Consider the following 16,086-nt stretch of genomic DNA (forward strand, 5'->3'; position numbering starts at 1 on the left):
ACTTGTATTGTACTCTCCCAAGAGCAGAGTGCTCATTCGTAAATGGCTTGACCCTCTGTGGTCCGGCCATCCCCAAATCCCTTGGCCTAGTGGAGAAAACACGGCCCTGAGAACCAGAGGACCTGGGTTCTAATCCCAGCTTCGCCACTTCCCTGCTGTGTGATGTTGGGAAAGTTGCTTTGCTTTTCTGTGCCTCAGTTCCCTTAACTGCAAAATGTTCTCCCTCTTGAACTGTGAGCCCCATGTGGGACAGGGACGGTCTCTGACCAGATTAACTTGTATCTACCTCATTGCTTAGAACGGTGCAGGACACATAGTAAGCACCGAAATACCATAAAAAAGGACTTCCTTGGTAACTTAAATTAGAAGCAGCATGGCTTAGTGGCTTTAGTCCCCTCCCCTCCACCTCCGGGCTACCATGCCAGCGGCAGTAGAAGGGAGGAGGTGGGCTGGCCAAGTCCCCCTCCGGGCCCCGGGAAAAAGAGCAGCCCCGTGCTGGGGTCCCACACAAATACCCACAAGACAGTGGCAGCAGTAAACTGTGTTCTGAGCAGGGAGCAAAAAGTAGCCCCCATTCCAGGAAACACACACACTCACTGAGACCCCCAAACCCGAAATGGCTACGCGGCAGCCCGGGACACAGACGGGGCCGAGGACGATGGCAAGTTCGGTGCTTTGAAATTCGGGCACCCACCCTCATCCCCCTCCTTAATAAAAAGAACCACCTCGATGTGAGCAGGAAATGTGCCTGTTATATTGTTGTGTTGTACTCTCCCAAGCACTTAATAGTGCCCCGCACGTGGTAAAGCGCTCAAATATGGTTGATAAAAGTTTCTCTCTTTCCTCTATCTCCTCTCTTCACCCCCTCCTCCTTTTCCTTCTCCACCTCCCTCTTTTCTCTCTAAAACTCACTAGAAAAAGGCAGTGGACGAGTAACATCCACCACGTTTCAAAACTGCACCCCCACAGTGAAGCAAACCACAAGAATGTGTTTTTAAATTGTCTGATTGGCTGGCTCCGTGTGCACCAACTGCTCGAAGTTTTCATTTTGGTTGGCTTTTCTGGCCATAAAGATTGCTGACTGACATCCCACAACCCTCAAAAAAAATGGGTTTTTAATATGTTAATACTTTATTGCACTTCTTGAAAAATTCAGTATCTGTTGAATTGATATCAATTTCATGAAAACAGCAAGTAACAGCTATTCTCCAGGTAAACTTGATGGCCTATTATTCTTTAACAAAAATGTCACGTAATCCACACAAGATGATGTCTACTTCCCTTGCGTTTCAGTTAAAATGTTATTGAACTGCCTTCAAGCGGGAGTAGAGAACAATCAAATCACATTTGTTCTACATGAAAATTAACCTTGTGGATAAGCTGCCTGAACACAAGCAATTGTACAGGCATTGGACTTCAATTCAATATTATTTAACACTTACTATGTGCTAGGCACTGGGATACAAGATCACTGGATCAGACACAACTCTATCCCTCCAGGACTCACAATCTATCCAGCAGAGAAAGCAAGGTAATAATAATAATAATGATGGCATTTATTAAGCGCTTACTATGTGCAAAGCACTGTTCTAAGCACTGGGGAGGTTACAAGGTGATCAGGTTGTCCCACGGGGGGCTCACAGTCTTAATCCCCATTTTACAGATGAGGGAACTGAGGCCCAGAGAAGTTAAGTGACTTGCCCAAAGTCACACAGTTGACAATTGGCGGAGCCGGGATTTGAACCCATGACCTCTGACTCCAAAGCCCGGGCTCTTTTCCACTGAGCCACGCTGCTTCTCTTAATAAATTCACTTATTTCCACTCTGCATATGAGGAAACTGAGGCCCAGGTGTTAAGTGACTTACCCAGAAATCACACATCAAGCCAGTGGCAGAGTTGCGACTAGAGCCCGGGCTTTGGAGTCCGAGGTCGTGGGTTCGAATCCCGGCTCCGCAACACGTCTGCTGTGTGACATTGGGCAAGTCACTTCACTTCTCTGAGCCTGTTCCCTCATCTGTAAAATGGGGATTAAGACTGAGAGCCCCACGTGGGACAGCCTGATCACCCTGTATCCTCCCCAGCGCTTAGAACAGTGCTTTGCACATAGTAAGCGCTTAACAACTGCCATCACCCTCATCATCATCAACCCAGGTCTCCAAATTCCCAGCCCCTGGTTCTTTCGGCAATAAACACTGAAAGAACTGTTAAAGCGCAACCAATTTTATTTCGGTCCACCAGTCAACCAAAAATATTAACTTATCGGATGCTTGGAAGATGCTAAATTGGTACATGCTTCCAGAAATCTGAGCGAGAGAGGGAGAGACAGAGAGAGAGAGATGAAGGGGTGGCTCTTTGAACAGAGCTTCAGGGACAAAACACAAAACATTCCCCTGACTGACATAACCAGAGAGGTTTCCTGTGGGTGGCAACAGCCCCAACAGGTTTGAGTACCAGCAGTAAGGATGGATGAGAAAATTATCAATCATCATCAATCGTATTTATTGAGCGCTTACTATGTGCAGAGCACTGTACTAAGCACTTGGGAAGTACAAATTGGCAACATATAGAGACAGACTCCCAATCCAGGAGTGGTATGGCCTATTGGATAAAGCGTGGGCCTGAAGGCCAGAAGAACCTGGGCATGAGAGGGCGACTGCCCCCATAGACTTGGCACCACCTGGGTGACGTCCTGAACTTCACCTTTGTACAGAACACTGTACTAAACACTTGGGAAAGTAGAAATATTACTGAATTATATTCTTCCATTGGACTCTAAGCTTCCTAGGCTGGGGGGGGGGGGGAGGGGGGGCCGCAGGAATCTTGTCTTTTACATTTCCTGTACTCTCCCACGCACTCAGTACAGTGTTGTGTATTCGGTAAGGGCTTAATAGGTACCACTGAGTGAATAAATGATAATGCTGATGGAGTGAATGCCCCTTCTCAGACTGAGCCCCCTCCTTCCTCTCCACCCCCCGCCTTACCTCCTTCCCTACCCCACAGCACCTGTATATATGTATATATGTTTGTACGTATTTATTACTCTATTTTTTTTTTACTTGTACATAGCTATTCTATTTATTTTATTTTGTTAATACGTTTTGTTTTGTTCTCTGTCTCCCCCTTCTAGACTGTGAGCCCACTGTTGGGTAGGGACTGTCTCTATGTGTTGCCAACTTGTACTTCCCAAGCCCTTAGTACAGTGCTCTGCCCGCAGTAAGCGCTCAATAAATATGATTGATTGATTGATTGACAGATGAATCTCAATCCCAGAGAAGCCTTCAGGACCCAGGACCTGCCCAAAGGAATCGATTAAGACAGAAGACAGTCAAGGTACAGAAGCAGCGTGGACAGAGAACGGGCCTGGGTTCCAATTCCAGCTTTCGCCCCTGGTCTGTGGTGTGACCTTGGGAAAGTCACTTCACTTCTCTATGTCTCAATTACCTCACCTATATAATGGGAATTAAGACTGGGAGCCCCAAGTGGGACACGGACTGTGTCTAATCTGATTAGGTTGTATAATAATGATGGTATTTGTTAAGCGCTTACTATATGCCAAGCATTGTTCTAAACGCTTGTATCTATCCCAACACTTAGTATGGTGTCTGGCACACAGTAAACGCTTAACAAATACCATTTTGGAAAAAAAAAAAAAAGGTTCCTCCTTACCTCCCTCTCTCTTCTCCTCACCCTAGTTTCTTCCCTTACTCCCTCAAAACTCTGCAAAACATTTGTCCCAATCATTACTCCTCGAGCACTTATCGTCTGCAAGGCACTGTTTGAAGTGGTGCTTGGGATAAAACAAACATTTTGTATCCCCAGCTCAGGCAAACCGATCCAGGAACGACTCTACCCCAATCCCAAGAAGGAACAAATTTATTACTGACAGATTTCACCAAAATGCTCATCGCGCATGTTTCTTCACCCTGCTGCTGGGCTAGTGAAAGTGAAACAAACGCACACATACTTTTCACGGCACAAGGAAGTAGCTCAAGATGCAAAGCCCATTTTGAAAGAGTATGTAAAATTTTGGCATTAGTCACCGGGCGTTTTTGCACTGCTGACTGGGGAGATGTTAAGTCCTGAGTACTTCCTTTCCCCTTCCTCCCCCCCGCCCCCCCCGCCTTACCTCCTTCCCCTCCCCATAGCACCTGTATATATGTTTGTATGTATTTATTACTCTATTTATTTATTTATCTTGTACATATTTATTCTATTTTATTTTGTTAATATGTTTTGTTTTGTTGTCTGTCTCCCCTTTCTAGACTGTGAGCCCACTGCTGGGTAGGGACCGTCTCTATATGTTGCCAACTTGTACTTCCCAAGAGCTTAGTACAGTGCTGTGCACACAGTAAGTGCTCAATAAATACGATTGAAAGTGGAAGGAGTGTGAAAGTTGTCCCACGTGGGGCTCACAGTCTTCATCCCCGTTTTACAGGTGAGGGGACTGAGGCCCAGCGAAGAATAATAGTAACAATGGTGTCTGTTAAGCACTTACTAGACTGTGGGCCCACTGTTGGGTAGGGACCGTCTCTATATATTGCCAACTTGGACTTCCCAAGCGCTTAGTACAGTGCTTTGCACACAGTAAGTGCTCACTAAATACGATTGAATGAATGAGTATAGTAATGGACTCTGTTATCATTTCCTGCTTGAACTGGAGCTGAGAATACGCAAACTGAATTACAAACAGCGTGGTTATACGGTGAAGCAGAATCAAATCGCCTGACTTCCCATCACAATACCAATGCATTTTCCCTCTGTTCACGGTCTCCCTTCGTTTGCTCTGTTGGGTGCTGGGGAGGCGGCATCAGAACCAGTACAAGACGACTGTACTGGACACTCCTGAAATGTTGCGTTCGCCCCGAGAACCTACAGAACAAGCGTTCAAAGGAGGAGTCAGAGGGCAGGCAAGAAGGGGTCCTGATTCTTTACCATGCCCACCCCTCTAAAAACCCGGGCACTACAGTCCCCGCAGTGTGAGGGAAAGAACGGAGTCCAGCCGCTCTGCACCAGCCTCCAGCCGCTCCCAAATATCTTGCACCTTGCGCCTCTTAGAATTAGTGCAGACACTGGGCATATAAGGTCGATTTTTTCCCCCATTTTCCCCCTCAAAACTGACTCAACTAATTCTAAGATTTTTATAGAATTATGGCATGGAAATGAAAACGCAAATGTATGTCAATTATCAATAACGATGTGTTTTCAACAGGGTGAGGTCTTCTAAAGGAAATGAATAGAAGAGATGATCTACTGCCATTTTGGACGACATTAACATTAATTTAAATGGGATTTAGTGGAAAGAGAATAGGGCTGATTTGTGGCCTATGAAGAGAGCGCAGGCCTGGGTTCTTGCTGCGTGATCTCGGACAAGTGCTCTGACCCTCAGTTTCCTCATCTGTGGAATGGGGGGGGACTCAATACCTGTTCTCCTTCCTTTGGCGGTGAGTCCCTCGTGGGACTGTCTCCGACCTGATTATCTTGGATCTACCCCCAGCACTTAGTACAATGCCTGACACTTAGTAAGCACTTAGCACACACCGTTATTATTATTAGGAGTCAAGAACCACCAAGAAGCAAGTCACATCAACCTCTCTAGGAATCAGTTTACTCATCTGTAAAACGCCCTTCCTACCTCATCTACTGTCAGCCCCACTGGGTCTTACCTAATCATCTGCTAAGCATGGTGCTTAGTAAACAGTGCCAATAAATACCATTATTATTATTATCATCAACACAACCGGATTTACAGAGACAAATTCATAGAGCTAGACCCTAAAGTTGGAGTAAGGACTTTCTTTTCACATTCCTAATACACTGCCCTAGAAATAAAATAAAAACAAAACAGTGAAAAAACATCAGAAATTTTAGAGTGATAGAATAACCTTACCTTTGGGTTAAAATAAGAAATACAACAGTATTACAAAAATGAGTGAGTTTAGCAGCCAAACAAAACCCAACACCTGAGGAATCTAAACTAATTGTCCATGAAAGTATCTTGAAACCTATTCTCAACAGATTCCCCTATATTAGGAATTGCAGAGAGGAGAGGTGCTAATACAATTCTATGAGGCAATATCAAGAAAAGATTCACTAAAACCATGGCTTCACTCGTTCTGAACTTTTGAAATGATTTATGACTAAACTTCCAACTGCCACGTAATACACTTTCTTCCAAAAACCATTCAAGGGTATTTACACAGCAATCCAATATTTTCTAGACTTGCTGCCAGGAGCAACCAACAACTGTATTTACTGGCATATTTGCCCCACTTGTTTGCGTATTTTTGCCACCCCAAAACAAACGAGGGGAAGCAAGTTTAGCAATAAGGGGGACAGAAGTAAAAGAATAAAATCGATTGAGAGGAAAGGAGGGAAGAAGGAAGTGAAAGGTAAGAGAGCAATAACTCCTGTAGCACTCTCCCAAATGCTGCATTCGATAGACACTCATTCACTGTGGTATTCATCTCTCTTCCCTTCTGCCTTCACACAGCATGACACATTTTAAAAAAAAGCAAGCTTCACAGCTGAAGCCTGTATCCAAAGCATCCTGACCCTACCTTTCTTCCCACTCCTTCATGTGCCACCATCACTGCCTTAAAAAAATATATTTCCTGTCCTCAAAACTCGGTGTGTATGGGGGAGTGGGGAAATTATGCGGTGGAAACATCATGTGAGTAAACACAATAGCCTCCTCTCCCCTTAGGCAGGGAAGGAAGGGAAAGGCCTCACACCTTGCAGCTTATTTTGAGATTATAAATTAAATATCAGGGATCTTTTATTCCACCTTCTCATCTTGCTTCAGCTATTCACCACGTGTGAGAGCAGGTCGTTGGGCAATAATTTCTTAGGAATCCAGATTTCTCAGGTCTCAACTAACCTAACCTTGTTTCACAACTGAAGATGAAGGCCCCCAAACCATGCTTTGCTGTTTTCCATGTTCTTCGCTAAAAATAAGAGAGGTTTATAACAACTTCAGACCTTTTCCTCTGGTCCTAAATGAGCTAGCTTTTGCAATCTTGAGAATTAAGAATGTCTGTGACTCATCAACTGAACAGAGTTCAAGTGAAAAACAAATACTGGAAAGTTCTCCAGGCTACCATGACTGGGAAGAATACTGAGGTGGGGTTCAGATTTGTAGGCTCTAAATCCATGAAAACTTGCGGTGACATTCTAGCAAAGAAAATCTGGAGACACGATCTGTTAAGAGCATAAAAACCGGATGTATTTCCAGAGTCTTGAAACTATATGGAGAATTTAATACTTCCTGTCAATAGTGATATGAAAAAAGCTTGAGACTTGTTTTCCTGCATTTACGTATGCGTCCACCCTTGCTATTTTCACGTAGATAACACTGTCCATAGCTTGGCTTAAGTGTCCCCAAGCAGGGATTACTTTTTGCAACTAGATGGAACAAATAGGCATGTACCTTGAAGTTTGAAATTCCAAACCTAAAACTGCACAAAAATGCAGACTCTCCAGTTTACACATTTTCTGAGGACTGTGAAAAGTTCAACATGGGCTTCTTTGTACACTGGGATCTAGTGCCAAAGGGGTTTATTACACAAACCTCAACTGGAAAAGGAACACGGCAAGCTCTAGATTTTCCACTAAGGACTTAGAATAGATTGGAATGTCATCTCCTTGAGGACAGAAACCATGACTTTTTATTTTATCAATGCATTTGCTCACATAATTGCCTCTATTTCATACTCCCGCCCCACTCTGATTTTTTGAGGCATTAATAAAGTATTATTTTTGTAAACAGTGAGAGTAGCATGTGCTGGGTTAGGAAGAAGAGATGGGTTGGAGGTGCTGGGGAGATAGGGGGACTACAGAATAGGAAGAGGAGAAGGAGAAGGCACTGACTCCCTAATATACGCAGAATTTGAGAATGCAAAAGAAGAGCAGGGGCCTGGTACTCAGAAGGACCTGGGTTCTAATCCTGGCTCCACCACTCGTCCGCTGTGTCACCTTGGGCAAATCACTCAACTTCTCTGGGCTTCCGTTTCCTCATCTGTAAAATGGGGATTGACTTGTGAACCCTCTGTGGGACATGGAGTGTGTCTAACCTCTCTTGTATCTACCCCAGTGCTTAGTACAGTGCCTGGCACATAGTGAGCACTTAAATACCATAAAAAAGTAAAAGATGTAATACCATGAGGCCTATTTAGCTTTTTTTCTTCCTTCTCTCCTCTTTTTTCCTTCTCTTTATTCTCCTGCTTCCTTTTTTGCTCGACTCAATTCCACTAGATCCCACTGAATACCTCCTCCCCTGTTTTGGGGTGGAAAAAATATGCAAATAAGTGGGAAGATTCTCCAAGAAGCCTTCCTTTACTAATCCCTCATTCCCCCATCCTAAATCACCTTCCCCCTGCAGCACCTATGCACTTAGATCTGTACCCCTTAGGCACTTTGTACTTGTATCATTCTTCTCCGTCACTTTCCCCTATCGCCTCAGAGCTGAGGGGGCTGAGAAGGGGCATCCATCCCCATCTATGTCCACCAACTTGTACTTCCCAAGCACTTAGTACAGTGCTCTGCACACAGTAAGCGCTCAATAAATACGATTGAATGAATGAATCTGTAATTTTTTTAATGTTTGTCTCCCTGACTAGACTGTAAACTCTTTGTGGGCAAGGATTGTACCCATCACCTCAATTGAACTCTACTCTCCCGAGCACTCAGTATAGTGCTCAGCACACAAGAAGCACTCAATCAATCGTATTTATTGAGCGCTTACTGTGTGCAGAGCACTGTACTAAGTGCTTGGGAAGTACAAGTTGGCAACATATAGAGACGGTCCCTACCCAACAGTGGGCTCACAGTCTATAAATACCTTTGATTGATTAAGTATAATAATAATCATCTCATCAGCAGCAATGGCATTTGTTAAGCACTTACTATGTGCCAAGCTCTGCACTGAACGCTGGAATCAATTCCAGACAATTAGGCTGGAACAGTCCCTGCCCGGCATGGGCCTCAGAGTCTAAATAGGTGGGAGAACAGGTAACGCATCCCCATTTTACAGATGAAGAAACTGAAGCACCAAGTTCAGAGACTTGTCCCCAGGGTCACACGGCAGGTAAGTGGGGACCAAAGATGAGAACCCTGGTCCTCTGACTCCCAGGCCACAATCAATCAATCAATCAATTGTATTTATTGAGCGCTTACTGTGTGCAGAGCACTGTACTAAGAGCTTGGGATGTAAAAGTTGGCAACATATAGAGACGGTCCCTACCCAACAGTGGGCTCACAGTCTAGAACAGCTTCTCGGTGATATGTTCTACCAAATACCCAAAACAATTCTCTGCAAATTATGGCATTCAAGCCCACCCCCCTTTTTAGGGGGGGAGGAAGGCGTAAAATTTTTTTAAATTTTTTTGGGGTGGGTGGGAAGGGGGAACCTGCTCAGTCAGACCCTCACTCAGGCTCTTTTCTCTAAAGCTGTGACTGAGCCAACTAGCCAGCTTCTGTCTCCCCGTGGCCATTTGCAGCCCATCTTTTTGTTTATATTTAAATGTGAATTTAGCTGGGAGGCTACATCATTCTGGCTCTCACTTGGCCATTTGAAATGTTTTACCCCCCAAGAATGCCAGGAGCAAGACTTCTTCATTATCCTCCACCATCCCTGACCCTGTTCTAAGCAGTGCAAAATTACATCGGGCAAATGAACTCTCACAAGCATCTGCACCATAGAGTCAGTTTAAGAGATCACAGAGTACTCAGTGAACTCTCCACGTTCTTCTGGGAGGCAAAAAATATTTTAAAGTTAATTTGAGTGGGCAGGAAGGCGACAAATGAGCTTGAATGGGAGGAAGTGGATGTTTAGATCGTTTTTTTCTTCCATACACATACTGACATCCACTTTGCGTAAGAAAAAAATGATCTAAACTTTGGCTTTGGTGATGGATTATCAGTTGCACCTCGGGAAAGACACCAAACTCTTACCATGTCATGGTCAGATTATGGTACTAGCCTCCTCAGTCACTGATTAACCTTTCTACAGTAATAATGGTATTTGTTGAGTACCAAGGGGTGGTGGGGGGTAGGAGTTCCAGGGAGGAGGAAGGGGCTTTTGAGTCAATGGGTGGCAAGAGTGCAAAAGGGGAACAAAATATTGGCCACCAGCAGAAGGATGGAAAAACAAAGGCACAATTTGCCACTGCATAAAAAAACCCTCTAGACTGTAAGCAGGGAACATGTCGCTCTTACACTGTACTGTCCCAAGCGCTTAGTACAGTGCTCTGTACACAGTAAACACTCAATGAATATGACTGACCGACGGACTGCCCACGCCCACAATTCCGGGTGCCGTTCTAGTTGCCGCAAACATACACCTTAGAAAGGATTAGAGAGTTGGAGGAGTTTCAGAGAAGAGCAGACCTAGATGACTTGCAGAATGTAGCAGTTGAGGAGATTAAGACTTCAGCCTGAAAACACCAGGCTGAGATAAAAGACATATCTGAAGGTTTCTGAAATCATACAGGGGCGAGCAGAGCCAAGACACCGCTGTTGTTCCCCAAATCCTACCCCCATCAAGCCCGGGGGCTCCCACTGAAGTTTGAGGTTGACAGATTGAAAACAAAAGAAAATGTTTACACAGAGTATACCGTACGAGGTGCAATTTGCTAGCTCGGGGCTTTTGTGCCAGGAGAACACATCAACAATTCACGTGGAGACTGTATCAATTCACAGTCGAAATGTCCATCGTGGGTTTGAGGAAGGCAGAATAGCTTGAAAAAGGATCAAAATACAGTTTCATCTAGTAGGTCCGGAGTGGATCGGTGCAAATCTGAAGGGACTGAGCTGGGGCTCCACAAAGGCCCAGACCAGTCTCCTGCTTGAGCCAAGGGACCAGGGCATTGCCGCACTATTGGAGCTCGGCCTTAAGTGAAATGGGTCTCCTCTTCCTTCTCCCCACCTCCAGCCTTTCCCTCTCCAGGTCAAACTGGCCTCTCCTGCTCGGGTGTTTCTAAAATTTCATTCTGCACCCATCTCCCCATTCAATCAATCGTATTTACACCGCACTTACTGTGTGCTGAGCACTGAACTAAGTGCTTGGCAGAGTACAACACAACACTATTCTTCAGAAAACCTCCAATGGTTACCCACTCATCTTTGCAGCAGACAGAAATTCCCAACCCTCTCCCTCTTACCTACTCACTCTCTTCTCACACTGTACCCCAGCTCCCTTCCTTCCAAGCTCACTGTGCCTCATTCTCAACCCTCCTTCCCACTTGTGACCCACGACTCCTGTCCTTCCTCCCGCCAATTCCTTCTCGCTTCAAATCGACCTCTCCCCATCTTCCGCCCCTTCTGAAACCCTTCTTCCTGTGTAGGTTTTCCCAACAGTATTTTCTTCTGCCCGGGTCTTATCCTTCCCTCCTATCACCGCCAGCATTTTTTCAGCCCCAACCTCTCATCGCAATTTTGGACATGGTGATGTACAGATCCTTCAGTGTGAGCACTTGCTTCCATACTCCTCTTCCTCCAAGTCAGTCAAGTCCCTCGTTTGGGGCACTTGGGACTTACAGGTTCAAGATGGATCCACCCCGCCAAAATTAGCCAACAAATGAGACCTGCCAAGGGGAGCTTTGAGACTCATGAGGTTCACCTTTCCAAAACGCACAGTTCTCTCCCAAATCTTAAACCCCGACTCGGCCACTGCTACGATGAGGAGGAGGTTGATGATGGGGTTTCCGTTTTCCGTCGGCCGGCATCTGGCCTACTCACAAAGTCTTGGGGATGGAGGACCCGCACGGAGGAACTGCCTGCCGTGCTGGAGGATCGCACGGTGCCACTCACACTCCCTGCCCGGCTGGACGTCCTCCCGCTGGGTGAGGGGAGCGGTACCCCGCAAAATGCCCACGGGCAATTTTACATTTAAAACCGGCCTCTGGCCAAAGCGCCAGTACTTGCCGAATCACTACGGATCGATATAAGGCACGTTCGATGGCCTGGCTTTGAGCCCGTTATTGGGTAGGGTCTGTCTCCGTTGCCAAATTGTACTTTCCAAGTGCTCAGCACACAGTAAGCACTCTATATATCAATCAATCAATCAATCGTATTTATTGAGCACTTACTGTGTGCAGAGCACTGCACTAAGCGCTTGGGAAGTACAAGTTGGCAACATAATATATACGACTGAATGAATGAATGGACTCGGCTACCTTCCCAGAGAAACACAGTTCAGTCCTGAAACTGCCCAGGGGCATCGGACGCTTTGGATTTCGAGTCTTAAGTAATAATAATAATAACGGCGTTTATTAAGCGCTTACTATGTAGAAAGCACTGTTCTAAGCGCTGAAGAGCAAACCAAGGAGGCAACGGTGACCTTAACCGTCTGAAACACTTAACGGGGCTGGCTTTTTTCCCCTTCCGCTGACCGGTGTCGTTTAAAAACCCAGGGAGGGCTCCCGGTTCTCTCCCTTTAGCAGCGGCTAAAACATCACCTCTTGGGGTCGGCCCGTTCCCTCCCGCAAAACCCGGGGCCGGGCCGGCACGGGGAGGCCCGCATGTGCGGAAAAAAATCCGGATTTCTTTCCCATGGGTAGGATTGGGCCTAAAACCCTTCCCAAGCGCTTAGCACAATCCCGTCCCAAGCAGCGTGGCTCCGGGGGAAGAGCATGGCCTTGGGTGCCAGAGGTCATGGGCACTATACTGAGCGCTAGGGAAGTACAAATCGGCAACACAGAGAGACGGTCCCTGCCCAACAACGGGCTCGCAGTCTAGAAGGGGGCGGCGCTTACTGTGTGCACAGCACTGTCCTAAGCACTTGGCAAGTCCAAATTGGTAACGAATAGACACGGTCCCTAACCGGTTACGGGCTCACAGTCTAGAAAGGAGGGGTGCTTACTGTGTGCGGAGCACTGTCCTAAGCGTCGGAAAGTACAATTTGGCAACAGAGACAGGCCCTACCCAACAACGGGCTCACAGTCTAGAAAGCGGGGGCACTTACTGTGTGCCTTCTAGACTGTAAGCCCACTGTTGGGTAGGGACTGTCTCTATATGTTGCCAACTTGGGCTTCCCAAGCGCTTAGTACAGTGCTCTGCACACAGTAGGCGCTCAATAAATACGACTGATTGACTGACTGCGGAGCACTGTCTTAAACGCTTGGAAAGTACAATCTGGCAACAGAGACAGGCCCTCCCCAACAATGGGCTCACCGTCTAGATGAGGGGGCGCTTACTGTGTGCTAAGCGCTTGGGAAGTACAAATCCCGGGGAAGCAGCGTGACTCAGTGGAAAGAGCCCGGGCTTGGGAGTCAGAGGTCATGGGTTCGAATCCAAGCTCCGCCTCTTGTCAGCTGTGTGACCTTGGGCAAGTCACTTCACTTCTCTGGGCCTCAGTTCCCTCATTTGTAAAATGCGGATGAAGACTGGGAGCCCCACAGGGGACAACCTGATCACCTTGTATCTCCCCCAGTGCTTAGAACAGTGCTTGGCACATAGTAAGCGCTTAATAACTGCCATTATTATTATTATAATTATTACTAAGCGCTTGGGAAGTACAAGTCGACAACTTCTCTGGGCCTCAGTTCCCTCATCTGCCAAATGGGGATGAAGACCGGGAGCCCCATGGGGGACAACCTGATCACCTTGGATATCCTCCAGCACTTAGAACAGTGTTTGGCACGTAGTGAGCGCTTAACAAATGCCATTATTATTATGCTATCATCATGACATGAGAAGCAGCGTGGCTCAGTGGAAAAGAGCACAGGCTTTGGCGTCAGAGATCATGGGTTCAAATCCCGGCTCCGCCACTTGTCAGCTGTGTGACTTTGGGCAAGTCACTTCACTTCTCTGTACCTCCTTCCCTCATCTGTAAAATGGGGATGAAGACTGCGAGCCCCACATGGGACAACCTGATCACCTTGTATACCCCCAGCGCTTAGAACAGTGTTTTGCACATAGTAAGCGCTTAATAAATGCCATTATTATTATTATTATTACGACAGTAGGCGCTTAACAAATGCCAACATCGTCATTATGATGATTATCGCATCATCCTGATTATTAGTAGGAGGAAGCGGTCCGGTACCTTGAGCCGTTTGACCACCTCGTCGTTGGTGATCTTGTCGGTGATCTCCTTGACCCCGGGCGGGTAGGCGATCTTGCCGTCGCCGGGGCCTGCTCCTCCTCCTCCTCCTCCAGGCTGGGCTCCGGGCTTGGGGAAGTCCATGGCGGCGGGGGCGCGGCCCGCTACCGCCCCCTGCCGGACCGAACACGAAACCTCAGCCGGCCTGGGGACCCTGTGCTCGCCGCCGCTGCTTTTCTCCTCGCGGGTGGGGGAAAAAAAAATACAATAAATCAGATAATCGAGCAAAAACTCTCCATCCCCCCTTCCTCTCCTCCCTCACCTCCCTTCTGTCCTTGTCCAGCCCAGCCCGCACCCTCCGCTCCTCTGCCACTGCTAATCTCGTTCTCGCCTGTCCGGCCGTCGTTCAATTGTATTTACTGAGCGCTTACTGTGCGCAAAGCACTGTACTAACCGCTTGGGAGAGTGCAATACAACCGCAGACACATTCCCTGCCCACAACAAGCTCAGAGTCTAGTGGGGGAGACGGACCCGTCAACCCCCATCCTTCCCCTGGCCTGGAACCATATATGTATATATGTTTGTACGTATTTATTACTCTACTTATTTATTTATTTTACTTGTACATATCTATTCTGTTTATTTTATTTTGTTAATATGTCTTGTTTTGTTCTCTGTCTCCCCCTTCTAGACTGGGAGCCCACTGTTGGGTAGGGACCGTCTCTACATGTTGCCAACTTGGACTTCCCAAGCGCTTAGCACGGTGCTCTGCACACAGTAAGCGCTCAATAAATACGATTGATTGATAATAATAATGATGGTATTTGTTAAGCGCTTACTATGTGCCAAGCACTTTTCTAAGCGCCTGGGGAGATACAAGGTGATCAGGTTGTCCCTCTTGGGGCTCACAGTCTCGATCCCCATTTTACAGGTGAGGGGACTGAGGCCCAGAGAAGTGAAGTGTCTTGCCCAAAGTCACCCAGCTGACAAGTGATGGAGCCTGGATTAGAACCCACAACCTCTGACTCCCAAGCCCGGGCGCTTTCCACTAAGCCACGCTGATTCTCGCCCTCCCTCTACACATCCGCCAAACTAGCTCTTTTGTGAGCCCACTGTTGGGTAGGGACTGTCTCTATATGTTGCCAACTTGTGCTTCCCAAGCACTTAGTACAGTGCTCTGTACACAGTAAGCGCTCAATAAATACGATTGATTGATTGATTGATAGCTCTCTTCCTCCCTTCAAAGCCCTACTGAGCGCTCACCTCCTCCAGGAGGCCTTCCCAGACCGAGCCCCCTTTTTCCGTTCCTCCTCCCCATCCTGCAGATAGTAAGTGCTTAACAAATGCCATTATTATTATTATTATTATTATTATTATTATTATTATTATCATCATCATCCCCCATTAGAGAAGCAGCGTGGCTCAGTGGAAAGAGCCCAGGCTTGAGAGTCAGGTCACAGGTTCAAATCCCAGCTCCGCCGCTTATCATTCATTCATTCAGAGCCCGGGCTTTGGAGTCAGAAGTTCATGGGTTCAAACCCCGGCTCTGCCAATTGTCAGCTGTGTGACTTTGGGCAAGTCACTTCACTTCTCTGGGCCTCAGTTCCCTCATCTGGAAAATGAGGATTAAGACTGTGAGCCCCACATGGGACAACCTGATCACCTTGTAACCTCCCCAGAGCTTAGTACAGTGCTTTACACATAGTAAGCGCTTGATAAATGCCATCATTATTATTATTATTTATTGAGTGCATAGAAAGCGCTTGATAAATGCCATCATTATTATTATTATTGAGCACTTACTGTGTGCAGAGCACTATGCTAAGCGCTTGGAAACTACAATTCAGCAGTTAAGAGAGACAATCCATGCCCACACAGGGCTTACAGTCCAGAAGCTGCTTTATAGGGAAGCAGCATGGCTCTCTGGAAAGAGCACGGGCTTTGGAGTCAGAGGAGTCAGAGGTCGTGGGTTCAAATCCCAGCACTGTCAGCTGTGTGACTTTGGGCAAGTCACTTAACTTCTCTGGGCCTCAGTTACCTCATCTGT

At 46.7% G+C, this 16,086-nt stretch overlaps 1 protein-coding gene across 4 annotated transcripts in view; it reads right to left on the reverse strand.

Moving 5' to 3' along the window:
* Positions 1–14,272, reverse strand: part of PDS5A (PDS5 cohesin associated factor A) — a 98,082-nt gene extending 83,810 nt beyond the window's left edge. For all 4 annotated transcript variants that reach the window (XM_038753310.1, XM_038753311.1, XM_038753309.1 and 1 more), the window contains exon 1: positions 14,043–14,272. In XM_038753310.1, the coding sequence (XP_038609238.1) occupies positions 14,043–14,183 (141 nt within the window). In that variant the 5' untranslated portion in view covers positions 14,184–14,272. The remainder of the gene's footprint in view (positions 1–14,042) is intronic.
* Positions 14,273–16,086: the final 1,814 nt, after the last annotated feature.

This window comes from Tachyglossus aculeatus, chromosome 10 (genome assembly GCF_015852505.1).
Source record: "Tachyglossus aculeatus isolate mTacAcu1 chromosome 10, mTacAcu1.pri, whole genome shotgun sequence".
Taxonomy (NCBI): domain Eukaryota; kingdom Metazoa; phylum Chordata; class Mammalia; order Monotremata; family Tachyglossidae; genus Tachyglossus; species Tachyglossus aculeatus.